General features: G+C 42.3%; 1 protein-coding gene across 3 annotated transcripts in view; it reads left to right on the forward strand.

The window, feature by feature from the left end:
- Positions 1-19,606, forward strand: part of ptk2ba (protein tyrosine kinase 2 beta, a) — a 386,610-nt gene that overhangs the window by 248,093 nt on the left and 118,911 nt on the right. For all 3 annotated transcript variants that reach the window (XM_028796341.2, XM_028796343.2, XM_028796338.2), the window contains exons 15-17: positions 4,756-4,853; positions 9,659-9,740; positions 11,854-11,954. In XM_028796341.2, the coding sequence (XP_028652174.1) occupies positions 4,756-4,853; positions 9,659-9,740; positions 11,854-11,954 (281 nt within the window). The remainder of the gene's footprint in view (positions 1-4,755; positions 4,854-9,658; positions 9,741-11,853; positions 11,955-19,606) is intronic.

Consider the following 19,606-nt stretch of genomic DNA (forward strand, 5'->3'; position numbering starts at 1 on the left):
GTACATACATGTTCTTCATCGGTGTGTCTTCATCACTTCCCAGTTTATTTATACTACACTAACACTACTCATCTGCCACCATTTATCATGCCCAAGGGCATCTTTCCAAGACACCTTTAATGCCATCTGTCTGTCTGTCTGTCTGTCTGTCTGTCTGTCTGTCTGTCTGTCTGTCTGTCTGTCTGTCTATCTATCTATCTATCTATCTATCTATCTACTGTATTTTGTAGTGCAGCAGGAATTAAAGATGTGATCAGCACCTGTTAAGTCAAACCACTGAATAAAAGTAAAACATCAAAAAGGTCCATCATCACTGCTATAAAAATGTAAAATACTGTGAAGGTGCAAATGAAGGAGAGGAAAGAAAAGTTGGGGGCGCCAACCCAGCCGCCATGTTTACTGCAATACGGGAAATGAGCCATTGACAATTGCCATCTCAGCCGCCCTGGCTTCTCAGATGAATCAGCTCCCTCGAGCAGCTCTGGATCAGGGAGTTCCATCATGCGTTACTGTGTTCCACAGATTGAAACGCCATCTTCTGGGGGCCCTCAACCAGAGACAGTGGGCATGGCTTAGGTTCCCTCACTGAGAAGTTTCTGAGAGCTAAAGAGAAGAAAAGAGACAGCGTTGTTAGCGGGGGCGCCTCCCTCTTGCACTGGTGGGGTATTGCATACCTTGTCTGTGCCTTGAAGGTTATCCTCAGGTGTCCATGTGTGACAATATAAATACACTTGTGGCCTGCTGGGGGTGCACCAGCTCCCCAAACCCGACACAGACAGACACAAGGCACAACTCTTCCCACCTGCACAATAATTAGCACACACAGCACTTTCGTTTCTTCTTCATCTTTCCACTACCATTAGCATCAAAGCACTTTGGAAGCCCAACAAAGAAGGGCTCTATTTTCCTTGCAACACCCCTTGGTGGCACCCATGGAACCCAACAGGGCTGTGTCAAACTCCAACTCCCATGAAGCCCTGTGGGAATCCAAAGGCACTGTTGCAACCCCTTGGGGGGGCTCCCATCCAGCACTCTGAGAGAGATAATGCTCTGTGTATATCCTCTCCCCCGGTCCTTCCATTAAGCAGGTGTCCTGGCCATGTAAGGGTGCCGGCTGTCCACTACAACTATGTACAGTACAGCATCATCCCTGCTTGGCTCTACCACTCCTGTAAGCCATATCCAGTTCACAAGAGTTATGCCATGAGAAAGGAAAGTACAAGAGGGCAGAGGAGATTTTTTAAACTTGTCTGACATTTTGCATTTGGCTTCCATGTGGCCTTTGCCCAGCTGAACTAACGCCTGATTTCTAGGCTGCAGTCCAGGGTGTCACAGTAATTAAAGTGGTTGTTTTATGTTAAGTATTTGGTCTTTATCTGTCATTAGACCTAAGTAAATGTTGTTGCCAGCTAATGTATTTTGTAATGCAGCAGGAATTAAAGAAGATGTGATCAGCACCTGTTAAGTCAAAACAGTGAATAAAAGTAAAACGTGCATTGATTCACTTTGTGAGCTCCCACAGTTCACTCGTTGTTTACACCCTGCCTGTGGTTCTTTGCATTGAGAAAGCCTGGTGAGTCCCATCTTGCTGATTTATTTTCATCTTGTAGTTTGAGGTTCTTGGTAAATGTCAAACCCGACAGATCCCCTTACCTGTGAAATCTGTATTAATATACTACTAGCCAACGCCCGCCGTAGCATACGGCGGTATAAGAATAGGAACGGAAAACGGTGAGAAAGGAATTCAGAAATCAAGAAGAAATAAATACTTCTTGAAAGACGCAGTTGTGAATAGGTGTTTTGGTGGAGACGACAGATAATGATTCGAAGGATCTAACCCTAGAAAAAGCCACGTACAACTGACCATGGCTGAAGACTGGTTGTTGTAGATTAACGCAAATCTTTGCAAACGTTTGTCATTGGGACTTGTTGATAGTCATGGAGAAGGCGAGTCTGAGTGGGAATTGTGTGCGTTTAAATGTTAAAGGGAGGTTGGTGTCGGAAGGAAGGAGAGAGATTCTGGGAATGAAGATTGTTTAAGAATTTTGGATAGCGATCAGTTTGCACTCAATAATATTTGTATGTATTCGGGTAACGATGAGTCTTGCAAAGACCTTTTGATGGCATAATATTTCAGAGGAGCGTAACTACAGCTGCCACCTTCAGCTGAAGGATATGGGGAGGCATGCCAGTTGGTGTGAGGGTGTGTAAAAACTCCTGTGGGTACATTAGTTGATCATTAGGATCGTCACTGACTACTGTATCTACACTCTTGAAGGTCACTTTTTCACTCTGTATAAGATCAAGAAGTTTGTTGTTAATATGTAGAGAATCGTCATTTGTGACGCTCAGTATTGGTGTTGCAGCAAGTTCTTGGGGAGTCACAGTCGAGAAATTGATATCACCGTAAAGTTGAGCAACTGGGTCTTGTTGTTGTGGTAAACATTGAGAAGGTAATTCTGCCATTAGTTTTTTGTGTATGTATCTTGGACTTCCTGAAATGTGGACAGTAATATGATCATTTTGCCTACATGTACGTTGTTATTTTCAGTGTTTCCTTGCAGTGCGTCTGATAGTCCTTTGTATTGTTCCACACGCAGATCTTGTTGATGTAATCTGAGATAGTTGAGACACACGCCCTCTGTTTTAACATACGCATCTATGACGTACTGTTGGAATAGTTTGCAGCTGGAGTGCAAAATACTAAATGTACTCCTCATTGCTAATCTGTACGCGTAAAATTGGCATTGAGTAAGCCTTATTCGCTTGGCGGTTCTTTTATCGGGAACATGTTGTAAATCTTTGTGCCAGCCAATGTCTCCGTAAAGGAATAAAAGTGGGTAAACGATAAGATGACGTTGTACAAAAACCCGTCGGCAGAGAAGATACTGTCGTTCATTTTATAACAAAGGCTTAGGAAACAACCGTCGCAGTATAACGAAAATATGAAGGAGCGAAACCAATGCCAATGGTCGTCAGAGTACGATCCTGTAGCAGGCTACAGAAAAGACTCCCAGGCGCACACGTGGCTGAAGTGAAAGGTCATGCGGTCAGACTAGATATAGGGCGGTGACGTGACACCAATGGGGTCATGAGAGAGGAGCGGGGAACGCGGTAGTCCGAAGGAGGAATTGGAATCAAGAAAAGTGGCGTGAGCGTGTATGGGAGGCCTCAGGCAGCGTGGGGAAGGGTTTGGAACAGCAGGAATAGGAATCGAGAAATGCCGTGTCAGCTACGTGTGGGTGGGATTGCTTTTGAAGAGGAAGCAGGACGAACCAGAAGAGAAATAAATACAAGAGATGTGTAAATAAATGTCTAGATTTATTAATGTAGTTGTACTCTGGAGGCACTGCCCATTCATCCCTTTTTGATTTGATTTTGAGTTTTAAAAGCTTTCTCAACTCTTTTACATTTGTTTTAATTGTCATTTGCTTGAACATTCCAGATGATTTTGCAACTTCTTTCATCACACTAAGTGTCATAGTTCGCTTAGCGGTTTATTTGCGCAAATCCAAGAGAGACACAGTGTGCCGAGGGGGGCGAGGCCCTCCTCACTCATGTGCCAGCCTCAGGGCGTATCTTACATCCGCTTAGCTAGCGAATAGATTTAGATCAGGTTTTTTTTCTAGAATTTGCTTAAACATTCCGGTTGATTTTGCGATTTCTCATTGCGCTAAGAATCATAGTTCGCTTGCAGGAGTGATATATTCTCACTAATCCAAGACAGAGGCTGCTGGCTAAGGAAGAGGGGGAAACGTGACGTTGGGAGTAGGGAGCCGGGCAGGGCCCACCTCATTGTCCTGTTTCACTTCTACACGGGTGAAGCCGCAGGGGACCGCTAGTTGATAATATCAATAAATGATAACAATAAGCAAAGTACAAGTGAATATTGGCAAACATACAACCTGATAAATGCTGATGTGTAGTTTCAGGGGGCACACAGACTTCTTTGTTACTTAAAATATCTCTAGTCAAGTCATCATTTCTGGTCAGCTTTCTTCAGAACAGGCTGCATGCCTGTCTCAATATGGCTGCCGAGTTGTGCTCTTCATTGTGTTGTCCCTTTCAGTTCATGGTGTGTGAGAGGCTCCTTCATGATGATGGTGTAAGAGAATGAAAGGGAAGGGTAAAGCAAGCAAATTTATAGACATTCTGTCCAAACCCTACAGGCAATAGGGCGTCATGGTACTTAATATGTCATGGTGGCTCTGAGGCTAGGGATCTGCACTGCCAGTTCGAATCCCATAAATGCCAATAGGGACTGTGCTCTGTTGGGCCGTTGAGCAAGGCCCTTAACCTGCAATTGCTGAGTAGTTTGAGTAGTGAGAAAAGTGCTATATAAATGCAAATAATCATTACTATTATTAATGGCTTCTGATTTAAAAACCAAACAGGCAACTTTAGACCAGTTGAATTCTGGTGCGACACAATGGCTTCACGCCTGCCTCCCCAAAACCATTTGTTGAGCTGATGATTGCCAGCCCGTGGGTTGGGGTTGATTGAGAGAGCCTTGCAGAGAATCACCAACCCTGACATATAATTCACTATCCTGACTATCCTCACTAATATTACATTTGCTTTGTCTCAGTTACAAATAAAGATATACAAAATATTTATCAGCTTGTATACACAATTTCACACCACAACACAGGTGAATACTTTTATAGGCCCTGCATAACTAGAGAAATTCTTCATTTTTTAAAAGTATTTGACTTGATATTCTTCATGGAACATTGTTTTTATTTTTGTTTGTAGTCATAAAATATGGAATCTCCAGAAATGACATCATTCTTGGAAGGATTCTAGGAGAAGGATTCTTTGGGGAAGTGCATGAAGGAGTTTACAAAAACCCGGTAAGAAACAAGAAGAAAGAAATGTCAAGGTTTTGTGTGTTTTGATTTCTCCAGTGCCCTCCAGCCGTCCCAGTTAAGGGGTCCGCTCAGAGATATGCAGGTGGATGAGCCTGTGGTGTCCTGATGATGGACTATCTGTCAGGCAGATCACAGTTTATGAGTCTCAAGGACTGTGTGAGCAACACTGGAGCACCACAATGAACAGGCCCGTCTCCCCTTCCCTTCACAGAGATATAACAGCAGGTCAGGTCACTTGTAGAAATTCTCAGATGATTCTGCACTTATGGGGTGGGATGAGTCAAAGGAGAGGAGTCAGGGGGAGAATTTTAGTAAATCCAAGGAACTGGTTATTGAGCCTCTCTGTCTGGTCACTATTAGGGATTGGAAGTAGAGGTGGTCCATTCCTACAGGTACTGGGGGATCCACATCAGTGACAGGTTGGAATGGTCTCTGAACATAGTGGAACTGCAGAGGAAATGGCAGAGCAGGCTCACACACTATGGTCTGAACACACGCCAGAATGACTAAAAGGGAAGAAAAGAAAGAAAACATCAGACATGGCAGTGCCAGACCCAGTAAGATTCTATACAGGCATATCACTGTTGTTATGTAAGACCCCCAGTTGTGCTTCTTTACACACTTCTACTGACTAATTTATTGTTGAAAGTCTTCGTTGTTGATGTGTCAGAGAGAGGATGCGCAGCATTGTTCATAATGGCACTCAGGTTTTGTTTTAATTGCCCCTTCCACTATTATCTCCTGGTTAGAAGCATCTCATAACTGGTCAGAGAACACAAAGGAACGGTTCAGGGAGGGGCAAAGCCGGCTTTATTTTATGAAAAGCCATATGTAAGAAAATCCTGCAGATGTTCTCTCAGTTGGTAGTTGCCAGTACTCTCTTCTATGCTGTGGTGTGCTGGGGGTTTAGCTTGAAGAAGAGGGATGTTAATTGTATTGACAAGCTGAGCAGGCGAGCAGCCTCTGTGACTGGCATAGAAAAGTACTGTCTGGTGACAATGGCAGAGAGGAGAACACTATGCAAGCTGCTATCCATTATGGACAGTGAACATCACCCTCTATACACTACCATAGCTAAACAGAGGAGTTTGTTTAGTGGTGGGCTGCTATCACAGAACTGCAATACGGACAGATACGAAAGGACTTTTGTCCCCAGAGCAATTAGACTCTTTCACTCTTCCCAGCAGTGGTGCGGGGTGGTTGAGTTCTGATGACGCTCCTTTTCTGCTCATAAGCTATATTAGCTGTGCTAGCTGTGCACTACATTTTATATCTCACTACTTGCTCACTTCTGTGTAACCTTTTTTATAATGTGTCATTTTAAACATGTTACCCTATGAGCATACGCCATGGCACTTTACTTTATATTACTTTAATAGTATGTCACTTTAGTATCTGTCACTTTAATGTTATGTGCCACCTTTCACTTTGTTACTGGTATTATTTACTCAGTTCCCATTGCACTGGCATTATTGTATGCACCATCTACTTTACCTGAATTGGACTGTAAGACTTCAACCCCAATGTACCGAGATTGCATTTCACAGCCTGTACTTACTTAGTGATATGTGTACAGTGTGACCTTAAATGTCTGTGTCTAACTTGGTATAACTGTGGGCTACTGCTACTTAAATCTCTCTCAGGATCAATAAAGTATCTATCTATCTATCTATCTATCTATCTATCTATCTATCTATCTATCTATCTATCTATCTATCTATCTGTCTGTCTGTCTGTCTGTCTGTCTGTCTGTCTGTCTGTCTGTCTGTCTGTCTGTCTGTCTGTCTGTCTAATGAGCTTGTTAATTTGGTTGGCCTCTCTTGAAGTGCTGTCACCAGCCCATCACAACACAGTGACCATCACAGAGTGGTAGAAGTCTCCAAAGGAAAAAGAGAGCCCTTGCTCCACTCTTTCTTCTCTAGTTCCTCTGTGTTCTGAGACCAGTCCTACTTGTCATTAATGTGGACCCCCAAGTACTTGTAGGAGTGGACCACCTCTGCACCCCCGCCTTGAATAGTGACCGGACATTGAGACTCTTTGGTGCGGTGAAAGTCAATAAAATGCTCTTTAGTTTTACTGATGTTAGGATGCAGATAATTCTCTTTGCACCAAGAAACAAAGTTCTCCCCTGACTCTTCTCCTCATCCCCTTTATTAATACACCCCCTAAATGAAGAATCATCTCTGAATTTCTGTAAGTAACATGACCTGCTGTTATATTTACGGTCGGAGATGACTAAGGACCTAATGGTCTCTCATACAGAGCCTCAAAAGCCCTCTGCTGAGATGGGAGAACCTTTCACAAGGATAACAATCTCAGCAGCTCTCCCATCAATCAGGCGTTTATGGCAAAGTAGCTAACTCCCACTCAGGGTTTTCCAAGCAGCATTTACAGGACTCTGAGAGCATCAGGCAGAAGATTCTGAACTATATGAGCAGCACTTTAAGCACCATGTCTGTTGAGGACCAGGCAGTGCTCAACACCTGTCTAATGCCATCTCCTTGATGAGGCATAATGAGAGCAGCATCATGCTGTGGGTGTGAATCTCAGTGGCAGGGACAGGGAGACTGGTGAGAATTGAAGGAAGGATGAATGCAGCCAAATCCAGAGAGGTCCTTGATGAAAATCTGCTCCAGAGTGCACTTCACCTCAGACTGTGGCAATGGTTCACTTTAGAGCCAAGGCAATGGTGGGGTGTCTTAGGGACAACTCTCTGTGTGTTTTTGAGTTGCCCAGCCAAAGCCCAAGCTTGAACTTCATAGAATGTGTGTGGAGAGACCTGAAGATGGCAGTTTACAGTCGCTACCCATCCAATCAAACAGAGCTTGAGAGGATCTGCCAGGAAGAATGCGCTAACATTGCCTTATTCCAGGTGTGCCAAGCATGTAGAGACTTACCCAAGAAGATTCAAAACTGAAATGGCTTCTGCAAGTACTGAATTAATTGTCTAAATTATTTCTATGAATGAGAGATTTCAGTTTTTGACTTTTAATAAACTTGCACACCTTTCTGGTCACATGTTTTCACTTTGTCATTACGGGTTACTGAGTGTAGATTGATGGGTAAAAATGGTAAACTTATCGATCCGTTTAAAGTAAAATCTACAACTCAATAAAGTGTGCAGAAAGTGAAGGCATCTGAAGACTTTTTGAGTCCAGTGTGTGCCGCCTGGTGTGATGAGTTAAGGCAGATGGAATGCATACTGAGAAATGTGCTTTTTACGTTAAAAATATGCATTTCACTAAAATGTGGGGAGTTAAAGCTGTCCGTAAATTGATTACATTTGTCATTTTCAGTTCTGTTTCATATACTGTATACAGAAGTATTTTCACATGAGTGCATGTTTGACTTAACTTACACCTTCTGATTTAAATCATCATCTCCAGGTGCTTTCCGTGGAATATCCCAAATCATTACATTTATTGGCTATTCCATGCATTTCATGCATAGTGTGGAAAATGAGTGAGATTCCAGAGTTCCACAAATAGCTGGGATGCCAACCGGGCCACTCCATTTAATATTCCTTTCAAAATCAAAAAAGCTCCACAGAAATAAACAGATGCATAGAAAGTGCACAAGAACACAAAATGCAAGTTTGCTTCTTTTAACTAGGAGCTTCCGTCCTGCTTCAAGTTCGGGCCAAAGTGAGACACCGACTGCTGGGGACAGGAACTTTTTATATGTTTCAGACTGGATAGGGGTGGGACTTGAGGAAGTGATGGGGGTGTGGTCAGTAGGCTTCCTGGATCACCTTCTCCGGGCTGCAGACAGAAGAGACAAGGCAGATAGCAACAGCACCTCCTCTCGCCCTGAGGTGGTACTGCATACAAGGCAAGGTGACTCTCAGCTGTGCATGCATGTCAACAGACAGTGACTTTAAGATCTGTAGCATCTTTATTTTGAAGTATTCAAACACACAATAATCAAGACAGTATAGTATTCTGGGTGCTAATAAGATTGTTGACATATTACGTGACTTTCAGTCAGAGTAAATCTCAAACTTGTCAGCTGCAGTTACTGATCTGATTGTCTTAGTGTGTCAGATTACATAACTAAAAATCACAGGGGGGCTACAAATTAAACGATACACTGCAAAAATGCATATGCAAAGACTAGACAAAAAAACTTAAAATGAGAGATGTTTTGCTTTTATTTGGCAAAATTATCTGCTGATAGGGTAAGCATTTCTTAAAGCATGCTAAATAATTATAAATACAAGTTTTTTGACAAGTCAGTAATTCCAATAAGGAAAATATTTAACATCATAATATAAGTACTTTTCACTTGTTTAGATTTCATTTTTTGCAGTGTACAACTTTTCACAATATTGCCAGATCACCCCTTTCCCTGACTGCGAATCGCTTGCTGCCTGTGGTGTTGTATGACAAACACGAGACATCAGACAGACGGGCCTCTCTTCAGTTTGTGAGGTCCAAAACTCTCGTGTTCCTTGTTCCTCATAACTACATGATAAGCACTGCACTCCCAGCTGAGCTCTGATTGGTTGATATCTCTCTCACACACACATAAGCCCACCCCTATGACTTAAAGCAAAACCAAACCTGCATGGTCCTAGCAGCATGCCACAACTGCCCCCTGAGTCGCTCAGGTCATTTAAATAAAGTCTGCAATTGAAAACTGCTGGAAATGATGGTGATGTGACAGGTCCTTAATGTAACTTGTTTAGATTTTTTTCTTACTTGCCTTATTTTATTCTGCATTTTATTATTGTTAGATGGCCTGACTGTTTTATAATGATGTTTTATACATGCATCTTTCTTATCTAGAAAGGGGAGAGAATAACCGTAGCTGTGAAAACGTGTAAAGACTGCTCTCCGGAGGTTAAGGAGAAGTTCATGAGTGAGGCAGGTGAGTGAAGCCACTGAAATAATTCAATATGAAAGTTATATCTTAGTTTGCTTTAGTAATAGAAAAATTGGCAAAGACTGTAACCATGAATTATCTCACAAGTTTCCAAGGTTGTGTGAAATCTCCAAAAAAAACCAAGGAAGCAGGCTACAATCCCACCAGCCTGCACCAAAAGGCAGCCTAGTTTTTACTATAGAGGCTGGTGGCCTAGGCCTACGCCAGGTAAAAATACACTTCGTTGTCAATGTTCAAAAATATATTCTGCAAAGACCCAAAACACACTTAAAATGCCCCATAAGGGAGAGGATTACAGTTAACTTCTGGCTTATACAGAACAAGGCCACAAGAAATCTTTAGAGACGGAGATTTGTTAAATGAAAAGCGAAAATTCGACAAAAAAGGTTGAAAAGAGAAAAAAAGGGAGGGGGGGTTATCAAAGGCAATCCTAGCAAACAAAGTCAAAATCACAATCCATAAGAATATCCACGCTCCAGTGCAGAGGCAAATTTGAAATCACAAAGAGAACAATACTTACAAAGCACCTACGCCAGAGTATACTCGAATGAGCTGTCTTGGACTTCAGTCCCCAGTCTACCTTTATAGAGCTTGGGTTGGGGGGGCGATGGGACAGTGATGGACATGTACCACTCAAAGAGTACAAGGAATATAAGAGAAATGAAAGACACACAGAAGTACTGCATAATAACCAAGTAGAATCAAAATAACAGATAATACATAATCTTAATACATAATTTGCCGTCCAAAGCCGAATGTGCAGTCGCCTTCTGTGCAGCTATCTGAAAAAACTTACGAGACTGACATCCAACCCCAACATCGCGGCAGGCGGCGGATTTACGGCCGCAAAAATTCAATGAGAAAGGCGACTTTGATTAAAGCTCTAGAGGCCTGAAAGGCGATTTCGACTACAGCTCGAGGCCTACTTACGCATTCTGACTCAATAGCGCATTCATTCAATACACCTATATCAGGTTTGTGGTGCTTGTACTTATTACAATTCCATATTGTACTGGAATATTCATCATTCAATGTTATACTATAGGCCTGGAAAATTCATCAACTAACAGTACAAGCCTGTACAGTAATGAGTAAAGTGGACTACAATCATTACAAAACAACTTCTTCGTTACCTATCATTTGTTCGTCATACACTGCTGACACAAACTCATGCCCGTTTCATCTTACGTTGTCGAAACGGGCTCTTTGTCTAGTTAAATAATAAATGAAAAATCAATATGTTTAAAAACTTATGAATAATAATGAAAAAAGAACAAAGAAGATAAAAAGAAGTAGTTTAAAAATGATTCAAGGTAGGAACCCTTGCCTGACCATAACAGAGGTTAAGTTGTAAAGTAAATAGATAGATAGATAGATAGATAGATAGATAGATAGATAGATAGATAGATAGATAGATAGATAGATAGATAGATAGATAGATAGATAGAAGTGAAAGATGCTATATAACAGATAGAAGTGAAAGGCACTATATAATCCATAGATCGATAGATGTGAAAAGCACTATATGATAGATAGATAGATAGATAGATAGATAGATAGATAGATAGATAGATAGATAGATAGATAGATAGATAGATAGATAGATAGCACAGTATTGATTTATTTTTTAAATAAATTCATGCGGGCGGCACGGTGGCGCAGTGGTAGCGCTGCTGCCTCGCAGTTAGGAGACCCGGGTTTGCTTCCCGGGTCCTCCCTGCGTGATGTTTGCATGTTCTCCCCGTGTCTGCGTGGGTTTCCTCCCACAGTCCAAAGACATGCAGGTTAGGTGGATTGGTGATTCTAAATTGGCCCTAGTGTGTGCTTGGTGTATGGGTGTGTTTTTGTGTGTCCTGCGGTGGGTTGGCACCCTGCCCGGGATTGGTTCCTGTCTTGTGCCCTGTGTTGGCTGGGATTGGCTCCAGCAGACCCCCGTGACCCTGTGTTCGGATTCAGCGGGTTGGAAAATGGATGGATGGATAAATTCATGCTGAATTTCTTCATTTTCATTTCCATTGCTTTCCCCGCCTGCCTAACCTTCACGATAAATTCTGGCAGCCCCTGTGATCTTCTGGTTTTATTTTTTTCTTTCCACTAGTGATCATGAAAAACTTAGACCACCCACATATTGTGAAACTGATTGGTATTATTGAAGAGGATCCCGTTTGGATTGTCATGGAGCTGTACAAGTACGGAGAGGTAAGTAATCTTTATCTATTGGTGTATCTTCCTACCTTACACAAATGAAGTATTGCATGACAGAACCATAGTAGAGTATAATCAGCCTATTTAATTGGGCCATCCAACATTAGCACAGTGTCCACCAACTTGTACATTTCCATTTCTCTAAGTCTAGAGAGTCTTCCAGTTTGGCTTTACCTTGGCGCATATTAATCTATCAAGCCTTCGCTTCTTGGGGTGTCCCATGTGCTGGTTTGTCTTGTGGGCTGAGATGAAGGGCAGTCTTTGCCATACCAACTTGGCCATACCATTGTGAGTAGGCTGTCTGCATCTTATTGCTAATGGAAGCTACTTCCACAATCCTGTGCAAACTGATGTGCATGACACAGTGCCATCTCAAGAGTCCAAGTGTCCAATGCAGCATTTTCATTTCCATGACATGTAGTGCTTACTTGTGACTAGCAGTTACAACCCAACACTGGGTGCCATATGGAGTGACAGAGCAGACAACTTTCACCTTGAAGTATGTGGATAACTTTTGATTGTTCAGTACTTCAGCCACTGGCGCCAGGCTGCATTGACATGTGCTTCTGCATCATTTGTGGACTCACCATCCAAGTTGACCTGAGAACTAAAGTATTTGAAGCTGGTGACCTTCTTGACATCTTGGCTGATGTCTTTTTTTTGGTACCATCTATTTGAATATCGTGTTCTATGTGCTGAGTGTTGTTTTTCCTCTAGCTGTGAATTCCATGGCCGGGTGCCATTCCAAGGCAGGATGTGAGACTTCAGCAAGGTAAACGTGTAACAGGGTCCACAGTTGTAGGGTTTGGTTGTCTGAGGTGTCCTTACCCACAGTCAAATTAGATAACACTGGCAACAACACTGAACCTTGGTAGACTACCACTATAATGATAACGTGGGGCAAAATCCCAGCTGAGTAATGATTTAATTGGATGATTTATATGTAAATAATACAGGGAATAGTCCCAGAATGCATGGCAATACAAAAACTGGGCATGTTGTGTTTTTGTAAGTTTAATAATGTAATTTTATTACTGCACCATGATCAGAGTTTTCATGCTTTTATTGCAAGTCAGTCATGACGCTGGATTATTTCACAGGAAAAAAAAAATAAGTGTTACAGGCTCGCCAAGAAGGTTCCATTTACAGAATAGATAAAGGTGGCAATTTTAAAGTGAACAAAATGTACTCATTTAAATGGAAATTCAGCAGCATTTGAGTGGGAGGATCGGATTGCATGTAAGTCAGGCAATTAAATGTTCAAAAGTGGTTTCAGACTCGCACGGCGTCTACTTAGGTAAAAGGCAGTATGGAGACTTGTGGGTCATTCGCTTCAATTCCACGAGCGCAGTGCGCTGACCACAATGCCTACTACTGTGTCCTGTTTTGACAGCTTAGAAAGCTGAGCTGGCTGCCTTTTTTTAGCACTGTTATATTTCGTAGCTCTGTAGTACACTTTGTTACATAAAGAGCCAATGGATGCTCTGTATTTATACACTTCTTATGAAGTTTAACCGAGCAGAATAATTGAGTTCAGATGGGGCTGGAAGTCTCTTAGGCCTGTGGTTTCGATATTATCTCATTTTTACATATGGAAGCCTGTTATGTTTTTTTGGGTGATGCATTTGACGCTGTGTCCATGTTGCATATTTCAGCCTCACGTTTAATGGCCACCAGCTCACTCTTCTCAACAATACGTCAGTAATCTTCTTAAGAGTCCTGATCTTTAATGTGAGAACCTTTGCTGTTTATCCTTTAAACTTTGATCTTTCTGTCCGATGGCATATTCTGATCTCCTTGAAGGTGAATCTTAAATCCCAGCTGTCATTAAAGAGTTTATGCTATCAGCTGTTGTAAAGAGAACTGAAGAAGACATAAAAAAAGTGTTGGGGTTCCTCAGATTATTACTGGGGTTGAAACGGAAATAAAAACACAGAATTGTCTCTGACACGTACCAGTTTTGATAGGACATCTTGTTTTATCGTGTTATCAGATCACCAAACATGAACGGCACCAACTGACCTCTGAGCTTCTGTTCTTAGTAGGGGATACAAAGAAATGTCAAAACCAGCTATGTACCTCTTACCGGTAACCTCTGACCTGTATCACTGCCCAGGTTAAAGCCCACATATTCAACCCCAGGGGTCCCTGTGACGGGCTGCCTGCTGACTGGAATTGTCTTTACTTATAAACCTTTACTTGAGCCCAGTTTTACCACCAATAGAGGGCTTCACAAAGCATCCTTTTGTGCCCTTTAAAGGGCTGAGGCTGGACAAGGAATGGATGATCTAGTCATAACCAGACAAAGGTACTTAGATATAAAAGGCACTATATAATAGATAGATACAGTCGCCCCTTGATATATGACTGGCCTGACATGCGAACAACTTGATTTACAACCAAAATTTTTGTTTTGATTTACAACCAACATCTTGTGTTACAACCTGAATGCGGTCACGTGTATCCGCTTGCGCGATTGTAAACAAACAGCCAAGAGCGTTCGTAAGTGTCAGTCGGAGCCCAGATACATGTGTTTGTGGATGTAACTTCGGTCAGTGCAGTGATTTATATAATTTTTTTCGATAATTGCTAAGGAAGGAAGAGAAGGTAACAAAGGTAAACAAAGCGATCACAATCGAAACGAAGAAGGAAATTGTGCAGAAATATGAGAGTGGTGTTCGTGTGACCGATCTCGCTAATATGTACAGCATGTCGAAATCCACCATCTCGACAATTTTACAAAGAAAAGATTTATATAAGGAGGCTCCTTCCAAACAATAACCACCTTCCATTTCATTCTCCTCCTCCTCCCTTCCTGCAGCCCAAAGATGTCAAATTAAATGGCGAGTACAGTATGAAACTGTTGTTTCTGGTAGGCTAGTCACTTTTTATAACTTTTTGGTTAGTACATTAGAAAAATTATTGCTGTTTTGGTAAATTATGCACATTATACAACCCTTTTTTATTATGAAAAGGTTAAGTAAGCGTTGCTGTGGGAGGTTCGGAACGCATTATGGGTATTTCCATTGATTCTTATGGGAAAAATAGTCTTGACTTACAACCAACTTGAGTTACAACCAGCCCTCACGAACGAATTTTACTTCGTAAGTCAAGGGTCCATGATAGATAGATAGATAGATAGATAGATAGATAGATAGATAGATAGATAGATAGATAGATAGATAGATAGATAGATAGATAGATAGATAGATAGATAGATAGATAGATAGATAGATAGATAGATAGATAGATAGATAGATAGATAGATAGATAGATAGATAGATAGATAGAAAGGCACTATATGATAGATAGATGACTGTGCCTTTTAAAAGAATATAAAGGGACGATAACAAAAATACATGACTTTATAAATATTCAAAAATCATTAATAGACTTTTAAATATGTATGAAATAACAAATAAATGAATAACATAATGTAAGGGAGTTTCCTGTGGACTATGATGTTTGCTGATGACATTGTGATCTGTAGTGAGAGTAGAGAGCAGGTTGAGAAGACCCTGGAGAGGTGGAGATATGAGAGGAGAGGAGAGGAATGAAGGTCAGTAGGACCACCAAGACAGAATACATGTGTGTGAATGAGAGGGAGGTCAGTGGAATGGTGAGGATGAGGGAGTAGAGTTGGCGAAGGTGGAGGAGTTTAAATACTTGGGATCAACAGTACAGAGTAATGGGGATTGTGGAAGAGATGTGAAGAAGAGAGTGAAGGCAGGGTGGAATGGGTGGAGAAGAGTGACAGGAGTGATTTGTGACAGACGGGTATCAGCAAGAGTGAAAGGGAAGATCTACAGGACGGTTGTGAGACCAGCTATGTTATATAGGCTGGAGACGGTGGCACAGGAGACAGAGCTGTAGTAGGCAGAGTTGAAGATGGTAAGATTTACATTGGGTGTGACGAGGATGGATAGGATTAGAAATGAGGACATCAGAGGGTCAGCTCAGGTGGGACAGTTGGGAGACAAAGTCAGAGAGGCAAGATTGTGTTGGTTTGGACATGTGCAGAGGAGAGATGCTGGGTATATTGGGAGAGGGATGTTAAGGATAGAGCTGCCAGGTAAGAGGAAAAGAGGAAGGCCTAAGAGGAGGTTTATGGATGTGGTGAGAGAGGACATGCAGGTGATGGGTGTAACAGAGCAAGATGGAGAGGACAGGATGATATGAAAAAAGATAATCCGCTGTGGCAAACCCTAACAGGAGCAGCCAGATGAAAAAGAAGATGAAGGGAGTTAGCAGTAGGGTATCACATTGTTCTCAACACTTTCCTTACTCAAGATGCAGATGGACTGTGGACAGAAGTCCCTCCTCAGTCTCTCAGAAGTGGTCTTCATTCAGGCAGCTCTACTGTTTACCTGTGGAGGCCACTGTGCTTCTTGCGAGTCTTCAATGCTGCAGGAGAGTGTGGCCTTCCCATATCTGAGCATCAACACACTCTGAGCTCTGAGCTCTGCAGGCAGCTCCATTCTACCTCAGGGTTTGGTTTTTGGCCAGCTGTGGGACCTTCTATGGACAGCTGTGTGTTTCTTTCTCAATCAGTCCAATGAGTTGACCACAGGTGGACTCTAAACAAGGTATAGAAACATCACAGTGATGATCAATAGAATGAGATGCACCTGAGCCAAATTTCAGTTGTCCAGGCAAAGGTTTTGAATACTTCTGTCAATGTAAGACTACATTTTTTTATTTTTAGTTAATTTGCAACAGTTTTCTGAAATCCTGTTTTTGTTTTTTTCATTCTGTGGTATTGTGTTGCTTGATTAGGAAAAAAAACCCAAATTCAAACGACTTTAGGACAAAGCTGCAATAAAGAAATAAAATATGAAAAAAGTGAAGGGGTCTGAGTACTTAGTGAATCCACTGTAACCTAAGAGAGCTGAATTTGGGGTTTGTAACCCTAATCTTTTAGGGTATTTTAGTGGGGTGTGCTGTAGTTTAATCTGGATATGTTTTTAATTGCATCTGCTTAGATTTTGGTTTGGAAAATATCCCACAATATTCCTGTCCAAACAAAGAAGGGTTAAAGTACAAGTGGTGTTAAAATTCCCAGTTATGTTCTGATTTGGATTGTTCTGAGTGTTACAATCAGTACATTTCTGTAATGGTGTTGGGTGATTTCTAAAGCATTTTGTGATTCTACTTTTCATGAATGCCTGCATATAAGTGTTGACTTTGAGACTGGACCAGGTGTGCTCTGTCACCGTACTTCTCATCATATCCTCATTTTAACATGACATACTTAATAATAATAATAATTCATTACATTTCTATAGCGCTTTTCTCAGTACTCAAAGCTCTATCCACACAGGGAGGAACCGGGAAGTGAATCCACAATCTTCCACAGTCTCCTTACTGCAAAGCAGCAGCACTACCACTGCGCCTTAATATAATTCAGGGGTGTGGGAGGTGGCAGCCTATCCCAACAGCACAGGGTGTAAGGCAGGAAACAGTCCTGGCCAGGGCATCAGTCCATTGCAGGGCCTACTCTGGCAGACACACCCACAGTGGCACTCACACAGAGCCATCTAACATGCATACTTCTGTCGTTCTTTTCTTTGCTTGAAAGACTTCTTTGGATTGCTTGAGTTAGAGCTACATTTTAATATGATATTATGAAATTAAGGTTGTTATGGTATTTTGATTTATTTGTTTTATTGTAGTTCAGGGCTTTTTAATTAAGCCTGTGTAAAAGAGGACAAAGATAAAGAGTTGGGACGACACCGTGACCCTGTATGTTATAAGGCAAAATAAATGCAGATTTTCAGCAAAAAAGAAACGTCACTAAGAACACAAGTCTCAGATCACACTATCCAAGATGGCAACACTTCTAGTTAAATGCCAGCCAGGCAGGAAGAGGCAGCTCCAGGGGGATGGACTGACCCTAAAAGTGACGTCAGAAGTGGTGAGGTTGTCAGTCATCTGGGGCCTCATGTATAAATGGTGCGTACGCACAAAAATGTTGCATAAGCCTGTTTCCATGCTCAGATCGCGATGTATAAAACCTAAACTTGGCGTAAAGCCATGCGCATTTCCACAGTAGCTCATACCCATTGTTTTGCAGACTGGCAGCACCCAGCGTCAAAGCAGTGCTACTGTTCCTGTGTGGTTACCCTTTCTTTTTTAGATCCACATCCCTGACGCGGCTTTATAAATACACTGAAATTAACCGCATACTGTTTATTAGTTTAATGCGTGGAATCAGCAGCATGTGATACAAGTGACTGCGGCCAGAGACAGAAACACAGCTGACAGGAAGTGAAAAGAATTAGCAAAATGAAGTAGGAGGAAAAAGAACAACCTGAAAATATGCGAGTATATTTCAAGGTGCACGTTGTGATTACCCATAAGTGTTCAGATGAAAAGGACAATTCAGTGTGGCACCACCGAAAATAGCAAGTTGTTGGAGACATGCGGATATTAAAAAGAACGAGATCCAATCTGTAGAAAGCAATTGTGAAAATAAGGTGGTGATCTGAGTCTGCCATTCATCCACCTCAGTCAGAGATTCAGTGCCTAAGGAATCAAAGGCAGATATTGGATGCAGATCATCTTTTTCCATATTACTCTCACTGCACCACTCAGAGCATTTACAGTATATCACTGTATCTGAGTGTGAATCACAGCTCTACAGCAGATGATTGGAAAGAGAATTATTGGTATACAGCATCAAGCACACGCTGCCTCAGTCAAGCTGTCTTTAGAACTGCTCTCATATGACAATCGCTTCAGAGCCTTTCCTGTATGGACCTCATGGTTCAGTTTCATCCCAAGAACTCTAAATTCACTTAATCAGTCCTTCAAGTGCTCCTTGTAGAACTGTTAGTACTTATAAGTACAATCATCCATCCATCCATTTTCCAAAAAGCTGAATCCGAACACAGGGTCACGGGGGTCTGCAGGAGCCAATCCCAGCCAACACAGGGCACAAGGCAGGAACCAATCCTGGGCAGGGTGCCAACCCACCGCAGGACACACACAAACACACCCACACACCAGGGCCAATTTAGAATCGCCAGTCCACCTAACCTGCATGTCTTTAGGCTGTGGGAGGAAACCGGAGCGCCCGGAGGAAACCCATGCAGACATGGGGAGAACATGCAGACTCCACGCAGGGAGGACCCAGGAAGCGAACCCGGGTCTCCTAACTGCGAGGCAGCAGTGCTACCACTGCGCCACCGTGCCGCCCTAAGTACAATCCATCCATCCATCCATTTTCCAACCCGCTGAATCCGAACACAGGGTCACCGGGGGTCTGCTGGAGCCAATCCCAGCCAACACAGGGCACAAGGCAGGAACCAATCCCAGGCAGGATGCCAACCCACTGCAGGACACACACAAACACCAAGCACACACCAGGGCCAATTTAAAATCGCCAATCCACCTGACCTGCATGTCTTTGGACTGTGGGAGGAAACCCATGCAGACACGGAGAGAACATGCAAACTCAACGCAGGGAGGACCTGGGAAGCTATCCTGGGTCTCCTAACTGTGAGGCAGCAGTGCTACCACTGTGCCACCGTGCCACCCTAAGTACAATCACCTCACTGTAAATTTGCGATGCAGTTGTAATATTGCACAACCTCAGCCACTTTATAAAACGTGTATTTACATATGATGACGATATCATTTTTAAG

Source organism: Erpetoichthys calabaricus, chromosome 3 (genome assembly GCF_900747795.2).
Source record: "Erpetoichthys calabaricus chromosome 3, fErpCal1.3, whole genome shotgun sequence".
In the NCBI taxonomy this organism is placed as follows: domain Eukaryota; kingdom Metazoa; phylum Chordata; class Cladistia; order Polypteriformes; family Polypteridae; genus Erpetoichthys; species Erpetoichthys calabaricus.